The sequence below is a fragment of the Convolutriloba macropyga genome, chromosome 5 (assembly GCF_964194025.1).
Source record: "Convolutriloba macropyga chromosome 5, txConMacr16.3, whole genome shotgun sequence".
NCBI lineage: Eukaryota > Metazoa > Xenacoelomorpha > Acoela > Convolutidae > Convolutriloba > Convolutriloba macropyga.
In genome coordinates, this window is record NC_134472.1 from 52,757,808 (window position 1) to 52,780,927 (window position 23,120).

General features: G+C 31.8%; 2 protein-coding genes across 2 annotated transcripts in view; one reads left to right on the forward strand and one right to left on the reverse strand.

Annotated features, from left to right (window-relative positions):
- Positions 1 to 20,316, reverse strand: part of LOC142339461 (arylsulfatase B-like) — a 66,902-nt gene extending 46,586 nt beyond the window's left edge. Inside the window, exon 1 of the mRNA XM_075389502.1 lies at positions 20,270 to 20,316. Coding sequence (XP_075245617.1) covers positions 20,270 to 20,316 — 47 coding nt within the window. The remainder of the gene's footprint in view (positions 1 to 20,269) is intronic.
- Positions 20,293 to 23,120, forward strand: part of LOC142339458 (uncharacterized) — a 191,329-nt gene continuing 188,501 nt past the window's right edge. The window contains exon 1 of the mRNA XM_075389495.1: positions 20,293 to 20,458. Coding sequence (XP_075245610.1) covers positions 20,293 to 20,458 — 166 coding nt within the window. The remainder of the gene's footprint in view (positions 20,459 to 23,120) is intronic.

Below are 23,120 nucleotides of genomic sequence, written 5' to 3' on the forward strand. Positions count from 1 at the left end.
TGAAAACACGCTGAACAAATTCCAAGGAGTGACTTCCTTCCTTCTTTTTCCATAAGTTTATTACTTATTATCACCACAAGTTATTACTTATAACCGGGCAACTGGTTTGACAATTTGCCAGATGGTTAGCTGATTTATTGCTTTTATAAATGTTAACCGCGGCATTGTTCAAACACATCATTAAGTGCAACTACTTAAAGACAGTTTTCATTGACAACTACAAGAGGTCAAGTTGGTTAAGTTGCCCATTTAATAAATAGTTAATATAGGTTATAACTTCCAACTTATAATTTACGATAGCTGAAAACTGACAATAACAAACATCAAACGGCGAAATTAATGCCTCTAAAACAGCTAATTATTTTCCTTCTGCTTAAGCAATTTGCTAAATCTTAAGTGCTTCCCTAGTTCAAACATGCCAAAGTTTATGTTAATGACAGGTTTATGTTGTAATTTATTTTAACCTGTTAACTTTTGTAACAAGTTCGCACGTTGAAGTGACATTTAGGCAGTATAAACTACCTCGGAAGTTTTCAATTCGAGTTAAAATGGCTACCTATTTCGATTAATTCGTGTTACGGTTTATTATAAATGTCAAAAATTAATTTAAAGTCAGTGCAGACCCAAATAATGCATTGAATTGTTACGTATTCAACAACTTTTGAGTCATAACTCCGCGGTGAGTGTGACGTTAAATTTGGTCGACTACTCTTTTATCAGCCATTTATTTGACATAGTTAGAAAATTGTGTGATCTGAGCCTTCGAATGGTAAGTTTCACCATTTTTTATTTGGTTGATTTTTTTTGCAATCAAGTGCGGCCACATAAATCCCGAGCCGCTGTAGGACATTATCTTCGACCATGTCTCGTCGGGGATCTTTGTTGAACGTCAGTATTGAAGCACCAACAGTTATTTCTTTTCAATAATCATGTGATACAACGTATATCGGTAATGTGCGTTCATTTTGTTCCAACCCCTCATTTTCCAATCAACTTCATAAAACTTGTTTACCTAAGATAAGAATAAATAGATTTTTTGGAACAGTTTTCGTTCAATTACACGAGCGGATTTGAAATGGCTATATAACTCTTTCAAAGTCTGCTCTCCCCTACTGATTGATGCAATTTGCGCTAGAAAATTGACAGGGTTTTCGAAATACATAAGCAAACTTATGACGGTTTACGTCTTTTTTTATGCTTCAGCTTTCTCACACCTCCCCTATCAGAAACCTTCCGGTTAAAAAAGCAGCTTTGGTCAAATATAAATGTCAACGGTCAAACGTTGATACGCACAAACCCCTATTAAAGATTGTGCTTTCCCTTCAAGTTTCTCAAAATTCAGAAACAGAAGGAACTTTTTGTGGAAATTTTTTTCAAATATTTGAAATAGAAGGAAATATTAGTAAGAGATATTCCTACTACCTATATAGCCTCAAAAATATTTTGCATATTGAAAAGGAGACTGTAATCGAAGAATATAGAACGACAGATTTAAAAAAAAAGTGATTAAGCAAGAAGTTTTTTCTTTAACAAGTTCAAGAGGTCTGAAATTCCAATCTCTGAAGAAAAAGAAAATGCACGTGATATATTAGAGACACAGATTTGCCCTTAAGTCAAAATCAAATTAAAGACTGCTAGTATGAAATGAACTTTTAAACAAAAATAAAACATTTTGGTTTGAACCCACCAGTAGGTAAATAATTGACGTCTGTTTTGACAAACCGTTTTGTAATTTTACTTCCGAAAATGCGCACTGTGACTCCATTGATCTTTGAGTTACTAAATTGTTGTTCGTGGGTCACGTTTTTCAAACTAGATTGAATACGTATATCTATTGAATATTTTAACGCAAAAAAAATTTGGAGTTTCTGCGTTGAGAGCGACGGGAATCAAGCCAAGATGACATGATTTTTTTCCAAAATTTTCCGTTTTTTATGACTGATCAATAAAAAAAGCTCCTTCAACTACTAATGCTAGAGTAAACAAGGAGGCTCGTAAATGTGCCCATCGTAAGACCCAACATTTGAAAAATATAGAAATAACTAAATTTTTTATAAAACTAAATGGTCGAAGTCATCAGTCAAAACATATAACTAACCAAGAAAATAATTTTTGAGTTATTAAAAGTAGTTAGTAGTTGAAAGTTCTCATTAGTGAGGTTGATTCCATGATGACAAAAATAAAGCAAAAAAGGGACAGTTGAAAACACCTTTTTTTAAAATAAAAATTTAATTTGAAAGTCATTAAAGCAAGTAGTCGTAAACCGAAGTCTTTGAAAAGCTGCAATTAAACGTCTTGGAATTGCAAATGAGATTTATCTTTATCAGGTATATGTCGTACAACAACAAGAATAAAAACAAACATAGGCAAATTTTAAAAAATCCACCAAATTTTGCAAGAGAACTGCATCTCAGCCAAGAAGCATAAAATTTTCAACAAAAACATTTAACGTTCTCAGATACGCTTTTCTGAACGCTTGTTCATTGTTGGGCCCAATTATCTTCTTTTTCAGTTGGGCCTGTCAACATTTTCTTGTCAATGTGATTATTCGACGAGGAAAGAAAACTAAATTATAAAATATTCAATTATGCTCAAAACACAAAAAAATTGAAAACTCGTAGTATCAAAACCAGGAAACCTTCAGTTAATTATAATTCCATTACAAACAAAAATTCATAACTCAGAGAAAATGGGTGTCAACTGTTTTTATTGCGACTACGCCTGAATCTGAGAAAAGCAATATAAAATAGTTGAAAAGTTCAAAATTCACCGTCTTTTTAAAACAAATGAATTCACAGTCATAAGAGTCATTAGATGACAAGTGAAAAGATTCTCTATATTAACTTTTGCTTTTCAAAAAACCAATTGGATCTTTGATCAGGGAGACAAAGTTACTGGCCTACAAAAAGCATAACAATTGAAAGCAATACATGAGTCCAAAAAATTTTACGAAAACAATCGGTCAGCCATAAAAACCACGAGTTTAACTCTGAAATCATAGGTCCTCTGTCATTGGAGCTTTTTTCGTAAATAGTATCTGTCAGCTATTGAGTCCTGGTTTGATATTCTTGACAGTAATTTACTTAAAGAACTATAAGTGCGGAAATATTTTTTTAAAAAAGCGCCCCATTAAAATCTAAAATTTTTTAACCGTAAGGATCCAGGTTTAGATCAAGATCAGCCCTGATGTTACTGCACGGCTAAACATAAACAAATTTTTTAGTGTGGTTTGCGAAATAGATCGAGTTTTAAGCACAATTTCTCAGTATATCAAAAAAGTCATTAAGTTTGTATAATTATCGAATTTAAAGTTGCAAAAAACTCGAAATATTATAAATCCAGAAAACTTTAAGGCCGGCAGGCATACCGCTAGTTCTTTTTGAGCTTACAAGGAATATGAATGCAGTTTCAAGTTGTCGACATTCAGCAAATTTGAAGAAAGTGGGCTAAAAGAGCGTATTTGCTCTCATTTTTGACGAAAAAATGAGAATTATGAAAAAAATTTAGCATTAATTCTTGTCAAAAACATGAATTGGACAATTGAGCAACCCTACTTTATCTTTAGACGTCAAATGGTTTACACTACCTTTAACAATTTTAACATATTTTACCAAAAATCATCGAAAATTTGGAATAAAAACGGAAAACCTGAATTAAAATAAGGTAATATCGTCTGCTATTCACACAACTTTAAACCTCGGTAACTCCCTTTTAAAATCAAAATAAAAAAAAATTAAGTCCATATTCTACGCTGGACGGGCTTTCTAATGATATCACTCAAAACTCTCTACGATGGTTATATCTATCGGCCAAAATTGTCTGAACAAAAAAATCCATTTGAGTATATAGTTCCTCTCCCACTAAAGTGGGTCGGAACAAATAAAAAGGTTCCTCTGATAATCTAAAAGGATGAATTGATTTTAACAGCTCTAGACGGCCAGCATTACTTTTCTTTGAAGTGCCGCTCTTTGAAGGTAATTGTAACTATGCTGCTTAAGCGTTCGAGATTTTGCTCCGAAAAGAGGCGAGAACACTGAGGGCCCATCGGAAGTACGTGTGGCCGACGTTCTATCCATGATGTTGGAACCGAACATATATGCGTTCTTAAGTACAAGACTCAAAATGCAATTTTCTAACATACTCTCGCATTTTTTTAAAGTACTTCTAAGTTCTCACTGAGTAATGGTGAGGCAATGATGAAACATAACAGAATGAATAAAATGAAATTAAATTTGTCCAAGTAAGCATTTGTAGGTCTCGACTAATGTTTGGTATGAGTCTCTTACAAGTCTGCGGGTATTTATCTTACCCCAAGAAAATAAAATTTATGTTTTGAAAATATCTCTCATCAAACATGGAGGCTTTGTAATTTAATGTTCCCAAAAATGAGGTAGAAGTACAAAACTTTTGAAAATTCGCAAGCTGTTCAAAAACAATTGTTGAATGATTAAGAACTATCAAACCACTAAGTGAATTGAATAAAGCCGCAATGAGGAAAGAAGAGATCTTAAATTAAGAGGCAAGGTGACAAGACAAAAAGCAAAAAAAAACTTTGAATTTGGGTGTAACATCTACTTTTATCTGAAAAACCTGTAGAAACGAAGTTGAAATATCATCAGATTAATCCTAAACTAAAAAAATGAACCGGATCTTCACTACAGAGCAGATAAAGCTTGTCCTTAAAGAGACCAGATAATATCTAAAAAGAAGAAGAAAAGGCGGAAAGTTCAAGACCCGATCAAATTATTTGAAACCAAAGAACTTAAACGTTCCCAACAACCATCTGCTTTCAATTAAAAAAAATTACGTAAAAAACTCATGTAAAAACCATGTAAAAAAACATGTAACTCCTTGCAAAGCCAATGGGCCTGCCACTAGTGAAGTTAAAAAACAAAACCTTAAAATTAGCAACAAGTACCGACAAAACACGGATATTTAAAGCACAATATTGAAACCATTGAAGTAATTAACTTTTAAAGGAATCTTCATTTGAGCTAGATTTGAACTTCAATAGATATATTGTAATATATATATATATATATATATATATATATATATATTCATTTTTCAGGCAGGTAATATATATATATATATATATATATATATATATATATATATATCATTTTTCAGGCAGGTAATATGTATATATATATTTATATTCCTTTTTCCCATCTTTCAATAACTTGTTTTTAACGTGATCGTTTGTCATGAAACCAAAAGAGAAGCATTCATATAAGCATAATTAAAAAAATATGAAAATTTGTATTGTCAGAAACACGAGCCAAAAGCTAATTTCTCAACAACCGATAAAAATTGTTTTGGTTTCACTCAAAAGAGGATATGACTTGTCTAAAATGAGACTAAGCTACACTTGACCGCCAAAAGATGCTGAAAAATCCATAAAATTTTTTTTAAAAATTCACCGCTGTTTTTTTACAAATTTATTGATTGTTATAAGAGCCATTATTTTCAACAAAGCGTTTGTGCAGACCACTATTTTGAATTTTAAATTGAAAAAAAAAGTTTTCCATTAATATGACTATGCCACACTTTGACAGAAATATTCAAACTGTGGCGAAGTTCAAAAAGTCGATCTTAAGTTTAAAATGACACGTTCGGAGGAGCTGTTATTTATCAACTGAAGCCCTTAAAAAATTTCACTTCCAATGCTTTAGATCGCTTATTGAATCTTTGCGTATTGAGAATTAGTCATGAGACAAAGAAAAACAATTGCAGTCAAAACTCGAGATTTAATTGGAATTTAGGAAAACAATTGATCGGAGCCACTAAATCTATAATTTTTTTTTCTAAAAGGATAATATCTGTTCACTGGGCTTCATTTGAGAGTAAATCACGTTAATTAATTTAATCTCTAATTGAAAACGATTTTGTTTGTAATGGGGACCAAAAATTTGCAGGAAATTGCGCAAAAAATTGCTTGTCTGCTGAAAACAGGTAATTGTTCCAAACCTGTCTTACAAAACCGAATTTGGCAAAAAATCTTATTATATCTAAAAAAAAGAATGTAGAATTTCTGGTATTGAATTAATTTGGCGGTATACCAAAAGAAATTTAGTACCAGAGGGCTTTCTTGGGAAGCGGAAATATAAAAGCTCTCATCTCAGTCAACCGATTTTGTTGTGTCACCAATTTTTGTGCCCGATTTCCCGCAAATTTAAGCAAAGCGTGCTACAGAAGCGTTTTTGCAACCATTTTAATGGGAAAAGAATGCACTTTTTGAGAAAAGTAGCCCAAATATTAACCAAGAGTTGGATTAAACAAAGCAACCCTGCTCTATCTTTAAAGCTAAAATCATTAATCGTATAAAAACCTTTTTACAATTTGTAAGCAGTTTAATTTTTTTTTCTAATTTTAACGCAGCTTTGCAAAATTGAGGAACACAAAATGTGTTTAAAAATGTGCTAAAATGTGTTAAAAAACGACGGAATCAATGAAATGTGAACAGAAATTTAAACCTCGATAGCTCAATTGAAGAAACTAAATAAAAAAATCCTTTATTATATCTTCTACGCTGGACGAGTTTTCAAATGATACCCCTGCTCGATGAATCTATCGATCAGTCAAAATTGGCTGAACAAGAAACGCAGTTAAACATATAGTTCTTCAGGTGGGATTGTATTTTTCTGATTTTTAGATTTTCCATATAGTATACTGAGAGTAAGTACTTGCCATTGCAAACAGCACACATTATCACTCTCAAGGGTGTGAAGATGTCAATTAATTTTTGTATAATTATTTTCCAAAACATAAGGGTTGGTGCTGACGAAACAGTTTCCACTTTCTGATATACTTTGTGCAGCGCTATTAGTGAAACTATTAGTGTTTCTGTGGAGAATACCTAGTATAATAATCATGCTTTATGAGAATTATGTGCAAAATTTTACAATGAAAACACTAAGTCGAGAAATAAACTCTTTCAATAAGAGTATACACAAGTGGTGGTAATTTTTGATAATCACCACTCAGTGACAAGCAAGAGCCCTCAATCCTATAGAGTGATGTTTTGATTTTTCCTCGACATCTCTCTTCATAAGAACAGTCTTTAGAAGAGTGGGTGGTGCGTTTATGTTTGAGAAAGGATATTAGCAATCTCCTTCCCATAATGAGATAAATACAAACTACCACCAACACTTTTGCCCTCTTCACAACCTCCCTTTTTAACCTCCTCTCCAATTGTGTTCACATATTTTATTCTCCAACTTTTCCTCTCTGTTGTTATTCTCATGATGAAATAATCTCTTCATACATACCATCAATACCACCATTCACTCATCGTGTTTTGTTCACCCAGCTGCGCTATTGTTTTTATTATGTGAGAAGGCTCATTTGGCATACTTAATCAAATAACCGAATTTTCCAACATTGTGAGTTTAAGAGTTTAAGAATTGTTCAAATCTGAAACGAGGACATTAAGACATACAATTTTCTATTGTAGATGAGCTAAGGTGAGGCATCGAAGCGAAGTTTAGAGTACCTGTATTCCTCCTGTGAAAGTCCATAACCCAAAAATATTTTTAATTCAAGTTACGATGGTTGCGTTTCTTATGCTCATTGTTTACATAACGTTTTTCAGTTTTTTTGTTAATTTCTGAAATTGTGATTGCACGTCCTTAGTTCTAAATTATCTTGTTTTTCCGAGAAAATCTTTGCAAAATTTGAATATCCATGAAGGACCAAAAAAACAGCTTCGTTTCATCAAGATCATCTTATGATTTCAGAGTATCAAAAATTGCCACGAGTTATTTCACTGTATCGGCGTAATAATCATAGACCATTTGATACGAAACGCCTAAATTTAGAAAGAGCCAGGGAGAGAAATCAAACAATTGTCAAATATCGCAACTGAAGATAACAAACATGTAACACCACAAATCATTTCGCAAAGTAAGCCAGCTCAAAATATCAATAATTTCCTCCCATTTAGTTGCCCTCTTTACTCTCAAGCGCCAGTTAGATACATTTTATATGGAATTAATGGCAGTATCTTATTCAGAAGGAGCTTAAGAAAAAAATTGATCTTTTGATTAATTCATTTATTGATATTGTTTTCCTGTTTACCTTTTACACAGCTTTATTAAGAGGAAAGCTTATTATTATGAAATGGGATATAGCTCTTTTCAAGCTAATTTCAAATTAAACCAATTGTCCATCAAGATACGTAATGTTCTAAAAAATATTCCCAATTGTTATTTTTGTTAAATATTTGAGATCAAAGCCATAGAGAAGCGAAACTTGATACATCTTGCCAAGACTAGTAAGATATTGGTTTTCTCGGCAAAACTAGGGATACCTTAGCACGATATTGTAAAAAAGGAACAGTGGATTTTTATGAAAATTGTGGAATAATCAAACAGGGGGATTTGGCTCAGCGCTTCCCACAAGAATTAATCTACCAAATGATGGTTTTTAATAGCCGCCATCAGCTGCCCAAATGACTAAAAATTAGTCGCTGTCCATTTTACGACTTCTACAACCTTATTAATTAGGTAAATTCATTTATTTCACGTAGGATTTTTACGAGTAGACTAAAGTAAGATTTTCAAAGTATTCATCAGACTTATTTATGCAACTTCCAGACATCTTTTGTCATTTTGCCGTTTTAAGCCTTTTTTAATTAATCTTTTCTCCCGGAACTTTTTTCTGCTTTTTTGGTTCCGCCATTTTGTCTCTTTTTGATTCTCTGCTTTTTGGTGTGAATTTCAGATGTGTTTTGTGGTATTCTTTTCTCTGCAGATTTTATGAAAAACTTTTCAACACAACTATGAGGTGATATTTGAAAGTATGATGAGCTTCTTCTAAATGCAATAAATAGAAACTTTGAAAAAATGCTTCGTTAACCGGTTTTTCTGATTCAGCATGCGAGATTTTTGCATACGCAGTAACAAAAAACGAGAACAAAACGGAATGAAGAGCTCTCTGGCTAACCATTGGTGCAGCCTCTATACTTTGAGATTTGCCGTCATAGCTCATAACATATTTTGATCCTTATTGGGCTTGATTTTGCTGTACATATCCCTGGTTTTCTTAGTAGTAACCGTTCTTACAGTTTTATCTGTTTTGTTTCGGTTACGATAAAATGTATCGTATCTCACTGTATATTCAAGATAACTGCTTTGAACAGAAGCCAAAAAGACATGACCTGTATTTGTTTAGACTAAGCCACAGAAACGAAATAAAGTTGAAGAAAACCTAAAAAACAAAGAAGTTGCCTAAACACAAATTATCGAGACATTGAAATCATTTGCTTTTATCTGAATATGGCTTCTCTGATCTCAATTGTTATTTATATTATTTCGGCAAAAATTATACTTAAGGGTTAAATAAGTTCACTTGTTCCGGATTTGAAAATCATTGGGATCTGTTATTACGCGTATATGCTTATCAAACAGAAAAAGAAACACAAATATTGACCACTCAAAAAAATTTCATAAAAAAGCATATCGTCCTCCAAACAAAACATCAGTTAAGACATAATATCAATAAACAGGTTAACTTTTGAATTACATGGAATTGATTGGGACCTCTCAGTGATGAGATTAATTTACAAGTTGACGAAAAGAACAACAAAAACAGAAAACATATTAAAAAATTTTTTTAGATTTAAAAATATCATAAATTTTAAGACTATTCGCTATAAACAGAATGCTTTGAAAACCATCAATCGTTCAATTCTCAGTTAGTCGCTCTAAACATATTTTGATCCTTATTAGGCTTGATTTTGCTGTACATATCCCTGGTTTTCTTAGTAGTAACCGTTCTTACAGTTTTATCTGTTTTGTTTCGGTTACGATAAAACGTATCGTATCTCACTGTATATTGAAGATGAATGCTTTGAACAGAAGCCAAAAAGACTTGACCTGTATTTGTTTAGACTAAGCCACAGAAACGAAATAAAGTTGAAGAAAACCTAAAAAACAAAACAAGTTGCCTAAACACAAATTATCGAGACATTGAAATCATTTGCTTTTATCTGAATATGGCTTCTCTGATCTCAATTGTTATTTATATTATTTCGGCAAAAATTATACTTAAGGGTTAAATAAGTTCACTTGTTCCGGATTTGAAAATCATTGGGATCTGTTATTAAGCGTATATGCTTATCAAACAGAAAAAGAAACACAAATATTGACCACTCAAATAAATTTCATAAAAAAGCATATCGTCCTCCAAACAAAACATCAGTTAAGACATAATATCAATAAACACGTTAACTTTTGGATTACATGGAATTGATTGGGACCTCTCAGTGATGAGATTAATTTACAAGTTGACGAAAAGAACAACAAAAACAGAAAATATATTAAAAAATTTTTTTAGATTTAAAAATATCATAAATTTTAAGACTATTCGCTATAAACTGAATGCTTTGAAAACCATCAATCGTTCAATTCTCAGTTAGTAGCTCTAAACATATTTTGATCCTTATTAGGCTTGATTTTGCTGTACATATCCCTGGTTTTCTTAGTAGTAACCGTTCTTACAGTTTTTTCTGTTTTGTTTCAGTTACGATAAAATGTAACGTATCTCCTTGTAGATTCAAGATAACTGCTTTGAACAGATACTTGCAGCAAATGTTGTCCAGATTATCGCTTTTACCCTTTGTTATTTTTTTTCTCCGATTTTTTTCTCAGTGAAAATTTGACCAGGTGAGTATTCCTTTTCAGGTGTTTTTAAGAGGCTACTCCTCCTTCCATTTGTATCATAAATTGCTTTACCTTACGGTCATTTTTCTCGGTTTGCTTAAGTGACGGCTTTCATTTCAGATTGACTCTACAATCCGTTCCAATTGAATTTTGAGTTTGTTTAACAATTTTTTCCTACTATATTGATTGCAGTTACTGTGAAACGATGAAAGTCAAAAAAAGTGTGTGAACTGATGAAAACATTTCTTGAGTTCAGTGTCTGTTAGAACGTCAGATTTCATACGAACAAATATGGTCAACAGTATGGAACCTACGAAGCTTCATTGTCAGAGCTGAGTGCTGTAAAATTTTGCAAATTGCAAGAAATTGCACTCAAAGTTACTACTCTTTATGATAGTTCAAGAAATAGCAGAGAAGTCATAGTTTTACCACGTTTTAATTCATTTTTTCATTCGGGGCTCAATGATGGGAATCTTCCGACAGTTTGTCAGTTTTATATCCTTCACAGTTTATTTGAATAAAATAATCTCATGGATCGCATCATTTAGGAATCTTTTTTTTTTCAAATGGAAAATTTTACATAACTCACAAAAAAGAAATTCAAATTTAGGCTAATAAGCGTATGCAAAGCATAAAATGATCAGAACTTTAAAAATTTATCCCGTAATTTTTCCTCGAGAAATGAAAATATGAAAAATTTAGAAAATCTGAAAACAATAAAAAAAAATCCTATATAGGTATCATAAGGTTTCTTACTTGATATATGTGAAATTGAGCGTATAATTTTGCTGAGACTTTGGATAAAGAACAGTTTTTATGAGTTGAATATTTTTTTAATAACCATTATTTTGTACGGAATCACTTATCATTAAAAAAAAATTAATGAATTTTTAAAAAAAAAATTAGAAATTTTATTTGGGAACATTTGAAATCATAATCAAACGTAACCAAGAATTTAAAATCAAATTAACTAGTAATAAAAATTGTTTTTTCAGATCAGTAAAATCAGATAACTGAAGTCGAATTTGTCAAATTCTCTTTCAATTTCGGGGATACGACTGAGACAACTAATTTTCATAATAAAGTTTTAGTTAATTATAAATTCTTAAAATCATTCTGCAAAAATTTTTCCTCTAAGAGAGCCCTCGTTAATTTATTGATATTATAAATTGTATAGGTTCTGACGATTTTTTGTTTATCAAAAACAAAGGAAAAAATTTGCTCTATTTTTATTAGCAGACTCTACAAAGAACACTATGAAAAAAAAATTTTGGACAAATTTGAACGAAACAGCTAGGTGACTTCTTGCGAAGTCAGGTAGCACACATTTTTTTTTCAATTGAAACAAGTTGAGCCAAATGAATTTGTAGGTTCGCAAAGGTGAATCAAATTTCAAAATAATGCACAGAACTCAATTCCGAAGAAATTGTTCCAAAAAATTGACTTGGCGGTTACTTTTGTCAATAGATTTATAAATTTAAACCATGCGTATTTGCCGAAAACACTTAGATAATGGCAACTCAAATGTATTCTCTGCATCGTGTAGCTCTAAATTGTCCCTAATCAATTTAGTATTTCTGTTAATTGATGTTTTCTAGTTAATTTTATGTTTTTCACTTTGTTTATAGCTTTTTTGAATTTAGTTCTGGTAGCACAGTGTTCTATAAAATAAACAGTTGTTTTGAAGAAACTTTTGATTAACAAAGAGCATTTAAATCTTCGTTGAAAAAAACGTTAATTCTTTTGGGATATCTGAGATACCTTTCCCGAATTGTCAAACTTGAGAACGCTGCACTTCTTCTGTATTAAAAATAGAAAGAACATATTCTGGAATCAATGAACGATCGTTTTGGGGCAGTTGATTGTTGTTCCGACCCACATGTGGTGGGAGGAACTATATACTCAAATGGGTTTTTTTCAGACAATTTTGGCCGATCGATATATTCATCGTCGTGAGTTGTGACTGGTATCATTAGCAAGCTCATCCAGCGTAGAATATGGAATTAAAAAAGAATTTTTGATTTTTGTATTTTACGGGGAGTTATCGAGGTTTAAACTTTTGAGAAAATTAGAGTGAATTCGGTTCTTTTTTCATTTTCCGTAATTTTTGAACAAATTTTCGTTAATTTTAAAAAAAACGTGTTAAAATTTTTAAAAACAATGTTATTGGTTTTACGGTTAAGGATAGAGAAGGCTCGCCAACTCGTTTTTATTGAGATTTGGGTTAATTTTTCTTCTAAATTTTTCGAATTTGATACTTTTTTCAACTTAAAAAAGGCTTCAAATAAGCTTTTGTTTCCTACTTCGTTTAAATTTGCAGAAAATTGAGGCTTAACATCTGCTGCCACAACCTTTGAAAACTCCTAAAAAGTTAGTTGTACATTCATTTCCTGTAGGAATCTTTTAGAAATCAATTTTAGCCTTTTTTTTTGAAAAACAAATCTAAAAATTTTACTACGTGCATGATTTGTTTGTGGTTTATTGAAATATTTTATTTAATAAATGATCTATTTTGCAAACAGATGGACTAATTACTTGTTTTTTTGGACACTGAGGAAAATCAGGGCTAGGGGTCAACTCATCATGGATTCTTACAATCGATAATTATTCGAGTTATATAGGGCTCGGTCTTTTTCAAAAATTTTGTCGCAGTTTTGTCTTTTTTGTGTTGATTACTGACATTAAGTATTTCAAATTCCGGCTCAATCAATGACTATTAATCCAATTTACAACAAAATAAGATCGGTTGAGAATACAAATTGTCATCAGAGAAAAGCTCATAGTTTTTATGGCTTCGAAAACATTTTTTCGTAAACTTTGAATGATTTTCTTTTGTTTTGGATTCATTTGTAAAAATTTTGCAGCCCTAGGACTGCATTTTTTTAAATTGAAGATTCAAATGGTCTCGAAGAGCTGCAGGTTAGCCAATGCAATGCCTTCAGTTATTATCTATTGCCTCTTTTTACTTTGAATGTTTTTTAAGGGAATGTTAGTGAAGTTTTGAAATTTGTCAATTTTTAATCTTATTTCTATCCACATGTACCTTAGTCTCAATTTATACAGGGTCAAACTTTTTTCAAGTGGAGAAAAAACTCTGTAGATTGGTTTTATTTTCAAGTATTGTTTTTCGGCTCGCCTACTACAAAATTTGATGAAAGTTTTGTGAATTTTTGCATGTTTTCCTGCAGTTGAGGTAGTTATTTATTCCCTTTTCAACTAATCATATTAAATAAAGCTCCAAGTGGCATTGAAAAAAAAACAAAAAGAATTTTTAATGACATCCGTGAATAGCTGATAGTTTTCACGACTGCGAAGCCGTTCTCTCAACATTTCCTGGATTTGTGTCTTTGCCTGTAATTGTGGTTCTTTTCGTTTTCATACGGCAAATCCCGTTCAGATGAAAGCCCCAATTGCTTCTATAGGCGTTTAAATAAATATATTTACTGATTTTGGATTAGAGCTAAAAGTTTTAATGACTTTCAATTATTTTTCTAATTAAAAATTTTTGTAATTTTTTCAATTTTTGCATATTTTTTTCTATCTTGAGTCGTTAATTGCTCTCTTTCCATATCACACTAAAGATAGTTCCCACTGGTATTGAAAAAACGCGCGAAAGAACCTGTTCAAAGACTTTATTTAATAGCCTAAATTTTCAACGGCTGCGCATCCGTGCTCTCACAAAATTTAATAGGTTTTTTTTGTTTTTGCCTCTAAATGTCGTTTTTTTGTTGTTGTTGGGTATTTTTATAACAATCGCAGGCTTTGAACGCTTCAGAAATACTTGAACTGATTTTGTTTCCTGTTTTCAATTTCTAGTTGACGGTTTTAAAGACTTTCATTTATTTTCTTTAAAGAAAACAGTTTTGTTATTCCTGTTTTTTTGGTATCTTTGTCGTCAGCAAGTAACTAAGTCTTATTATTGAAAAAACTTATCAATTTTAGGTTGCTCCAAACAATATCGTCGCTGTTGTTTATGTTTTGCCAGATGTCCATAGTGTTTAAAAATGTGTTTTCATAAGAATTTTGTGAATTTTCGATACGGGTCAATATTTGTGGTTCATTTTTTGTCTTTTTTCACAAAGACGCTTTACCTAGAAGACCCAAATAAAATCAAAAAGGCATAAAGCAAATCGTTAAGTTGCATTCGCCAGTTCAAAGTTTTAATGGTTTTCTAATGTATTATAGATATGATGGCTTCAACAATGTAGCTTTAAACAATTGTTTATGAAATTTCAAGTTTATCCGTATTTGCTGATTTTTGTTGTTCTATGATTTGGTTTCAGTAATAACAAGCGCAACTGGATTCTTGAGCAGTTGCAACCTAATCTTTTTTTGTTTAAAGTTCAAAGTTAAGGTTTGTTGGAACTTCTGAAAATATTTCTTATTAAAAAAGTCAGTTGATTTTTGAGCTTTGTCAATTTTATACTACTTCTTTCTATTTTGTAGCTTGGTCTATGTAACGATAGGTCGCATCCTTAAGTAAAGCAAGACACAATCTTTATTATAGTTTTATTTTAAACCAATGGGTTCTTGGGTTTGGTACAACGCTCTTTATTTAAAAAAATGGGTGATATTTGGATATTAGCTCATTCTGAGTTTTCTTTTTTTTTCCCACATTATCACACTAATGGTTTGGCCCAATTGGCACCGTTAATTTGCAGTCGTCCAACATATTACGGATAACGACAAGACTCTCAATAGCTTCACTTATAAATTAGCCTTCCTAATGAGCCGAGCTGTTACGAAGTAGTTTCATTTCAATAATTTTGAAATTGGTTATTTACAGAATAAAAAGAATTGTATTTTGAACTTGGCCGTTTTGCCCTTTATTATCAGCCCGTCACCAAGGTTTTATATCTTATCCAATGGACATCTAATGAAGCAATGAAGCATAGGTTGGTTTGTTTAGATCGGGTTTTATGTGATTCCTTTTTCAGTTTGTTGTTTTCTGTTTTTTTTTTTTAAATATATTTATCGAGTTTTGGCCGTATGTAATGTTTGCTAGCTTTTGTTTTTGATTGTATCTCTTCCAATACTCCCATTGATGGCAAGTCTCATTGGCTCTCTAATCCAGCTTTAATTGTTTGCTGAAAGATATGAGAGTTTTTGAACCTTTACTTTCTCTTCCTCATTTGGTTGACTAATAAATCAAAATGTGGGTGAGCGGAGTTGGAACATCATGTGCGAACGCACATTACCGCTTCTCTTTGTTCTTGTTTAAGATTCAAAGAGGAGTTACGTTTTCACGTTGTCATTTTTTCTCATCCGTATAATTTGTAGAGAGTTCCAGTGTAGAGAATCTCAAATCAGAAATAGGTCTCATAATATATGATATATTTTTGTGAAGGTTTTCAATCTTATCCTCTTGATATCAGAAGCTTCTTATTTTTCGGACTCCTAGATAATTTACAGGTACCAATTCTTGACTTTCTGTGATCAACTTATATTACACCGGCCCCTTGAAATAAAATGAAATTGTTCTAGTTGTATTCAAACCAAGATCATGTTATAATGTCATCCATGAAAGTTTTTATTCATTAAAAACTTGCGGCAGTAATTCATGTATTTTCATACATATTCAATAATAAGTTTATTCAAATGCTTTTCATAGATCAAAAATGCTCGTTGTTATATCAATTTTTAGGTCAACGTTTTCTGGAAATAATTTCCATTGAGTAAAGTAAGGCATTTTTTGTTGAGTGGGGCCTGCAAGGTCTAAATTTGAACGGGGTGATTAAACGATGTTGTTTAAAGCACTCACCCATATGGGTTTAAAATGATTTTTCGACAGATTTTGAAATTTTTCTACTTTGCTAGTCCAATATTGCTACCAGAATGTCATCGAAATAGCACAATATGAGTTGCAATTCGTGACTAGTGCAATTGGTATCAAAACCTACATACTTACATACTATGCTGGACTTTTTAACAGGTATATAGGGTCAAGAGTTTCATGTTTTAAACAAAGGCAGATCTTTTGTTTGTGGATAGTTTTAGGAAAGTCTGTCTGGTAAGTTTTCGTTTTATGTCTATGAAGCACCTATTCTTCATTCGCTTTTTAATATTAAATTAAACTGAGAAGTTTGTCTGGAACTTGCAATTTAACAACAATTCTTGATTGGAGAAATGATGACACGGTATCTGTCTGCTGAAAAATGCAGAACTACAAGAGAAATTTTGACTCACACCCACTATTTTTTGTTAAACTTGAACTCATTTCATAGCTTCCCATTCATCTAGTTTGACTACAGGAATCATATGTTTACAGTTCAACTCAGTTATCCTGTTAAAACTCCAGACTTAGTTCATTTTCTTTTTTTGATGTTGAGATCCGCTATTGTCTCTTAAAGATAACAAGTGTAGTTGATACATTTTCGGTAGTGTCTTACGTATTTTAAAAAGATTTGACGCCCGTCTTTTGAAAAGAGTTTTTTGTGCATATTGCACAAATGAGAAGGCATTTGAGCACTAGGTGACAAAAAAATGTTGTGACTCTTGATAAAAAAAATTAAATGTTTCTCAAATCAGACAGTTCTTTCAGAGTGCTTAAGCAGCTTGAAGCAAAAAATGACATATTGCATTTTAAACAGTGAATATCAGCGGCAATCATCACAAGGCTATTCTCCAAGAAGAAAAAACAATCGTTATCAAAGTAGCAAAAAATATATAAGTCGAAATGTTGAGGCTCTTACAGTAGATATCCAATCAACTGACAGATGATCATTACAGACTAGCGCCCCTACCAAATGAAACTTTACCCATATTAACACAACTTACCCAAAATTGCATAATTCTGAAATTTGTATTTTGTTGAAAAAGATCGTTGAAAACTTTGGAATATGGTGCCAGAATTTGCTGACTGAGAGGTGTTGATAAGTTTAGCAAAGTGTGCTAAAAATGAGCCATATTGGTTAATGTTGCAAAACTACAGTTGGATAAATAAATGTTTTCATTGACTTTTGAACATTGAAATAATTCATGGCGTGATCTATTTAGCACACTCTGCAAGTTTTAATACGATTTACTTTTCCTACTTAACACATTGCCTAGTGATATTTTTTGCTACTACAATTTATCTTAAAAAATGCGAAAAAAAGTTTAGAAGCAAGGCTTTTTGATTTTCAGTCCGAAATTTCAACTCCTGCTCATCCTGGGGAAAGACGTTGTTTTGACGCTCTAGATTCTTTTTTAACAGTCTCTCTCACGCTAAAAGAGTGTTATTTTTCAACTTTTTTGAAAATGAAAACACTTGAATTAAAAAAAAATAATGAATAAAAAAGCAGCGATCGATGACTCGTCCAAATTCCAAAGCTTCAATTTACAGTTTATGGAAATTCAGTTTTTATTACATATCAAATTCTCGCTGATATCAGAATTGAAAACAAATTCTTTTATCCAAAACAGCTATCAATACGGTTTTACTTTGAAAGAAAACCAAAAGTTGAAACTACTTGTTTTTTTCCGATGGCTTATTTTGCATTTCTAGACAACTTTTGTGAGTTTGAAAAAGTTCAAAGTTTGATATTGTTGACCTAGTTAGCTAAACGAAACATTTCAGAACTCAAAATAGAAACTTAAAAAAACAGACGTTATCATGTTTTTTTTTTAAAAAAAGAGAAAAATAATACGGAATATATTTTTATCTTCAATTTCCTTCTTCTTCTCTCTAAAATGTATAATTTTTTATCAAGATCACTCTTCTGCAACTAATGATCACAATTGATTTGAAAACATGAAGAAACAAATTCAATGATTATTTTATTTTAACAAATTTAATTAACAGCATTTGAACATCAACAGTTTTCTCTAAACTCCAGAATTCAGTGATTTTTGTTTACAATTGAAAAAGCATGAAAAATCAAAATTTTCGGACCTATTGTTTCAACCAAAAAAAACTGTTATAAAAGGAATGCTGACAAATTTAATGAGAATTGAAATCAATATCGAGTGATTTTGAAGCTATCTGAAAGGTTTTTCCCTACCTGACAGCTTCTTTTTGGGGCCAGTCACAGGGCCGTGCTTAGAATTGATCGTTTTCGTTGCCCCAGTTGAGACCAGATAGTTATCTTGCAAAATTCTGCCAGAATCCTGCAAAAACTGCCCATCTTGCAAGATCTTGCAGAAAAATGGTTATCTTGCAAGACCTGGCAGAAAACTGGTTGTCTTGCTAAATCTGCCAGAAAAATAGTTATATTGCAAGATTTTTGCAATTTTGTTCCGGTCGAGTTGTCCTCTTATTGGCTCTCTTTCATTCAACACATTTCATTTTGAGCAGAAACCTACTTAAAAATAAGTTGCGTGTTTTTCAAGAAAAATAATAAATTTAAATAGATTTTATATCTGGAAATAAGAATTATCTGACGAAAACAAATAAAAATGTGCATATGAGAACTGTTAACACAAATTAAATTACTATTGAAATCTATTTTCCTTCAACTTTATCAAGACTTACAAAACTACACTTCTAGATTACCTTTTTTGATGAAAGAAGTATGTGATATTATTCTTTGCATCTTAAACAACTTCCTTTCATTTAATTCAGCTCCTTACGCCTAAGTTTTCTTTCCAATGCCTAAAAAAAGTGATTCCTCGCAGCTTAACATTTTTTTTGAGCTTCGAAGGACTTTAGAAGAGCTTTGGCGCAAATCCCTTTCTGTCAGAATTACCCGCATTAATCAATTCATCTTGTAGGATCTTGTGCAAAAAAGTGGATATTTTAGAGGATTCTTACAGAGAAAAGATTACCTTGTAGGATTCTGGCAGAAAATTGCTATCTTGCAAGATTCTGGCTGAAAAATAGTTATCTTGCAAGATTCTGGCAGAAAAATGGTTATGTCGCAAGTTTCTGGAAGAATGAAGGGTTATCTTGCAAGATTCTGGCAGAAATCTTGCAAGATAACCATTCCAAATCAACTAGGGTGATCAAAAAGAAACATTAATTCAATGCATTTTCTTAAATTGGTTTCAATTATAGGTCAAAAATTGCTGCTGAAACGCCGTTGGTCGAAAATTGCTGCTGAATTTAATTTTCAAATTTAATTACTTATTTTCACATTTAGCTCTTTACGGAAAACTTGAAAGATTGCTGGTATAATTGCTGTTATTAAAGCCACAGTGCATTTTTTTCTAGTATCAGGTTGCAATGTTTGTCCATCTTTGTTTGGGCAAACTGATAATTGATTCAAATACTTTTTCATGTAATCATTACAAGCGTCTACCGGTACCGAAGACCCTATTTCCGAAGAAAGTAGCTGGCGCTTTCACGTGACGACTTCCGTTCAATACGGAAAGCGCCTAAATTTTGTGAAAATGAAATGGCTTCCACAAAGCAATTATCCTTAAATTGAAAAATAGGATCGAATAAAGAAAAGTACTTCATTAAGTGAAAAGTATTTACAGGCTGTAAGGCTGTAAGAAAAATGTTTTTTTTTTAAGATTTTATAAGCTCTTCTTAGTGTTCTATTGACTTGTATGATCTACATATGCATTTTAACCAAAAATTCTCATGGTTGTTTATATTAAGCAAGAGGTTACCTATCTGTTTACAGGTCCAGTGAAATCAGAAATGATAGCGATCCAAATCTGTCCGAAAGACTTCATCTTACCTCTGATGTGACGTGTTTGTGTGATGGGTGGGTCCTCTTCCAAACATCAACAGAGAGGGGTGACAGCCCCCTTGTGTCACAACTCTGCCCCCAACCTCATACTGCCTCTCGCATCCACCACATCATCATCATCTGCCAACAACTCCCCCAAGTCTGGCCGACGAAAGCAAAAACAACGCAAAGGAACAGGTCAGTCTTATTTTTAGCCACAAATTTTCCGAGCAGACGTTGGAAGAAAACGGTGGAAGAATTGCGGCGCAGCTGAAATAAACATTTTTTCCACCAAGGCACCTGTATCTTTTAGATGAGAATGCTGCGAAAGTGGTGAGTTTATGTAAGAACTGAGATGAATTTTAGTTTATTTTATTTTCACTGCATTGACCTCAATTCTTACATTGTTGGAACGTCAGATTATGTCACAATACTCTCTTATTGTTGTCTACGACAGTGGCGCGAATAATAGCAAATTCAAGCCACTTTTAGAAGCTGAGTTTAGACGCTGAAATAATGGTTGGGAATAAATGACAACTGTTCCATGGGTACACTATTTATGTTTACGATTCAATTATCTAAAGAACAAAAAATAAATACTAATTTCACCTTCCTCATACTTTTAAAAAATTTCAGTACTACTTGTACTTCCAATCATGGTTAAATAATGTTCAAATAATTTCCATTTGTGTGGCACTATCGGTCTAAAATCAAAAACCATACTATATCTTGCGAAATTTATTCTGGTCCGTTCTAAGATCTCTAAGTTATCGTATTGAGGCTGTATCATTAATATGGCTGTAATAAAATTATAAAATAACCAGAAACCATGTCGTAAATATCTCCAGTCCAGTTTACAACAAACTTTTTTTAAAGATTTTTTCTTTTATTTGTGTTACTTGTTTGTCTTTTATTCCTTTTTTAAGCTTTGAAGCGTAAGCGATCAATAGTTTTACCACTAATGCTATTTATTTTTAATATATGAATGCTATTCGCTGCTGTAATTTTTTAATAATCATTTAGATATCTTTCTTGCACAAGAATTTGTTCGTGACAGACAAAAAAAGTGAGTGAGCACCTATCAAACTAATAAACATGCGCTGCAATCAAAAAATTTTCAGACGCCTAGCAATTTCAGAATGAACACATACTAATCAAAATTATTTTAAAAAACTTGAATATAAGTTAGATTTATGGGTTTTATTTGTTGTAGCACTTTTGTTGTAGCGTCTCGAATTTTTACAGCTACCAGCAAAATTATAACTATTTCTTAGCTTGAAAATTCCTAGAGTGTGAGATAAAGAGTTCTATACAATTACTGCTGGCTGACTATGTTCTATTCCAGAAACAAAAGAGACCTGAAAAAGGGAAATTTGGGGAAAAACCTGATTAACATTTCATTGTTGAAAGTTTGTGTCGTTAATTTAAGGAAAAATACTTTTATTAAGACGCCTAAACTGATAATTTACGTGCTGTAAAGATTTTTGTGACACTTAGCAGCTGAAATAATTAAATTGACAAAAATTAATCCCCAAAAACTGCATTAGAGAATTGCTTGGAAGTTTCGCTTATTGAGATGTTTCTAGATTTACGCAGGCGTTTGAGCAAATAAAGCTCATCTTTCAATCCGAGGTGCTAAATACAACAAAGTTCAAGCAAACGCTGACTTAAAAAATTTGCTGTCCCCAAATACCAACCAAGTAAGGCAAAATAAAATCAAATTAACCAATTTTTTTAAAAATTGGGGGCACGAGAACACTAATGCTACATTATTTCGTTAATTTGTTGCTGAAAGTCAATTTTGTCCATCAAAAACTCTCAAAAATTGATGAGACATTGAGATCGATTAATAATTTTTGCGATTTTAAGAGGAAAAATAGAAATAAAACAAAAAATTTTCGAAGACTTTCACACTCTTAGGAAATACACAACGAAAATGTTTGAGTAATTTGATGCCTTCTATTCAAAACTGACAAACTTTGAACAATAAAATGATGACAAGCTTGTACGAATTAAAACTTCAAATTCTTTAAAACTGAAGAAATTCAAATAAAAAAAACTTTAAGAGACAGTTTTTTTATATTTATTGTTGAATTCAACACTCAAAGTCCAACATTTCATAGATACAACACCCAAAATCACCCCAAAAGTTTTCTACTTGAAATTATCTTATTTGGTTTTTGAAACATTTCAAAATTTCAAGAAGATGTGTGCTTTTCATGCAGTGTGTAATTTGAAGAAATATATATATCTGATTGTAGAAATTAAACTGGGAAAAACGGATCAAGCCAGTACAGAATTCAAAAGTGCGCCAAAATCAGGATTTTAAAATTAAACAAACTGTTATCTGAAGTTCTTTTTCAGTTATTTTGGTAAAAGTTTGTAAATGTTTTGTAAATGTTTTTTTACGTTTCCTTAAAAAATTTTAACAACCAGAAAGTCATTTGTAAGAACTAGTCTCAAAAAACTAAAATTTCGTTTGCAGAAAACTTTTAACATTTTTAATACAAACTCATCACTTAACTAAACCCAACGTCTAGATCTTCATGCTTATTGCCTCAAATATCTTTTTTTGACTGAAAAGCAATTTTTTAAAACTGATTTTCATCCGCTAGATTTTTTGATAGAATTTTTCTTTGGATTCTTTTTGGTCTCGCAGCTTTAAGATTTCGGTTTGTCTTTTTTTTGTTGATATTTTCGAATGGGTAAATGTATGAATGGGTTCTCGACTGTTTTTAGGATATATAAAGAAATCATTGAACCAAGTCTGTTGGCAGCCTGAAAAGATATTCGGGCATTTTATTGCACATAATGAACAATTTAAACATAATTCAGTACTAAAACAAATATTTTGCTCAAT